Raw genomic sequence first — 1355 nt, 5'->3', positions numbered from 1 at the left:
TATAACCATGACTAGATGAGAACGAAAACGAGTTTAAGCTCTTGTGCCAACCGGAGTTGACACATGAGCTAAGAATAACCCAAGACCAACGGCCAAGAAGTCTTTGCTCCGTAGCCGCAACCGCAGACGCAACATGTGATTTCCAAGACGCTCGTAGTAATAGAAAGCAAAGATTTATACAGCAAACATGCTCCAACAGTTCAGTCTACTTCTGTTAAAAGAAAACAGGGCAAAGGAGTAAGAGAACCATGCTAGTCGATGTTCGTGTAATTCCTTTCCGGCTGGCACAATTGGATCGTGATCCATCCCAAGCTTGAATTCTAGCCACGGTAATCCTCCACATTGGAAACGTGCTCGGATTGCAGAAATGTACGCAAAACCTGCCAATGCATTCGGACAAGGTTTGAGATCTCTAAACCCCCACCATTGTATGTATATATTTGAGACCATCTTTACCAATCATCCATCCACCTACAATCTCCAACATCCTTGGATTTGACAGATTGTCCAAACACTACTACCCTCGCCAAAGCTGACTCCACTGGAAAAAAAAAAAAAAAAAAAAAAAAAAAAAAAAAAAAAAAAAACAATCATAGTCCAGAGACATATATACTCGGCCATATCACCATGGGCAGCCTCACCGTTGACCCTTCCAATTTTGACCCGGCCACGCTTTTCAAAGTCCACGGACTGGTGGCCGTCGTGACAGGCGCCGGGAGCGGTGTAGGTCGCTCCATTGCCCTGGCATTGGCGTATAATGGCGCTGCACGCGTGTACCTGCTGGGCCGTCGGATCGAAAAGCTCCAGGAAACGGTAGCGTTGGGGTCTGAACGCACGGCCGCAGGCGTCATGGTCCCGTTGCCGATCGACGTGACGCAAAAGGACAAGCTCGCTGCTGCGGCCGCCCAAATTGCAGCCGATGTGGGCTTTGTCCACCTCGTCGTCGTCAACGCCGGTGTAGTAGGCCCTGACCTTCACGGCATAGACACGACAATCCCTTCGCCAGGACAGCTGCAGGACTACATCTTTAAAGAGTGGTCCGATGAAAGCTTTACACGACCCTTTGCAACTAACGTTACAGGGGCTTTTTTCACTTGTGCTGCCTTTCTCGACCTTTTGGACAAGGGAAACAGCGAGACCAACCGTCTGCCAGGCGTCTCGAGCCAAGTCATCGTCAACTCAAGCGCGGTGGCATACATAAGACAACTTGGGGGAAGCGGAGCCATCGCATACGCGGCCAGCAAAGCCTCAGTGAACCAAATGTTTAAGAGTCTGAGCACTCTATTTGTGCCTTATCGAATCCGGGTGAACCTGCTCAACCTGGGGGTATTTCCGAGTAAGCGCCTTTCGCCCCC

At 49.9% G+C, this 1355-nt stretch overlaps 1 protein-coding gene across 1 annotated transcript in view; it reads left to right on the top strand.

Annotated features, from left to right (window-relative positions):
- Nucleotides 1-627: 627 nt before the first annotated feature.
- PgNI_08071 (uncharacterized protein) overlaps nt 628-1355 on the top strand; it is a gene marked incomplete at both ends in the record, with an annotated part of 1038 nt that continues 310 nt past the window's right edge. The window contains one exon of the mRNA XM_031128071.1: nt 628-1336. Within this exon, the coding sequence (XP_030978591.1) occupies nt 628-1336 (709 nt within the window). The remainder of the gene's footprint in view (nt 1337-1355) is intronic.

Source organism: Pyricularia grisea, assembly GCF_004355905.1.
Source record: "Pyricularia grisea strain NI907 chromosome V map unlocalized Pyricularia_grisea_NI907_Scaffold_6, whole genome shotgun sequence".
NCBI classification, from domain to species: domain Eukaryota; kingdom Fungi; phylum Ascomycota; class Sordariomycetes; order Magnaporthales; family Pyriculariaceae; genus Pyricularia; species Pyricularia grisea.
The sequence above is the reverse complement of the archived record's forward strand: the minus strand, read 5'-3'. Positions and strand labels throughout refer to the sequence as shown.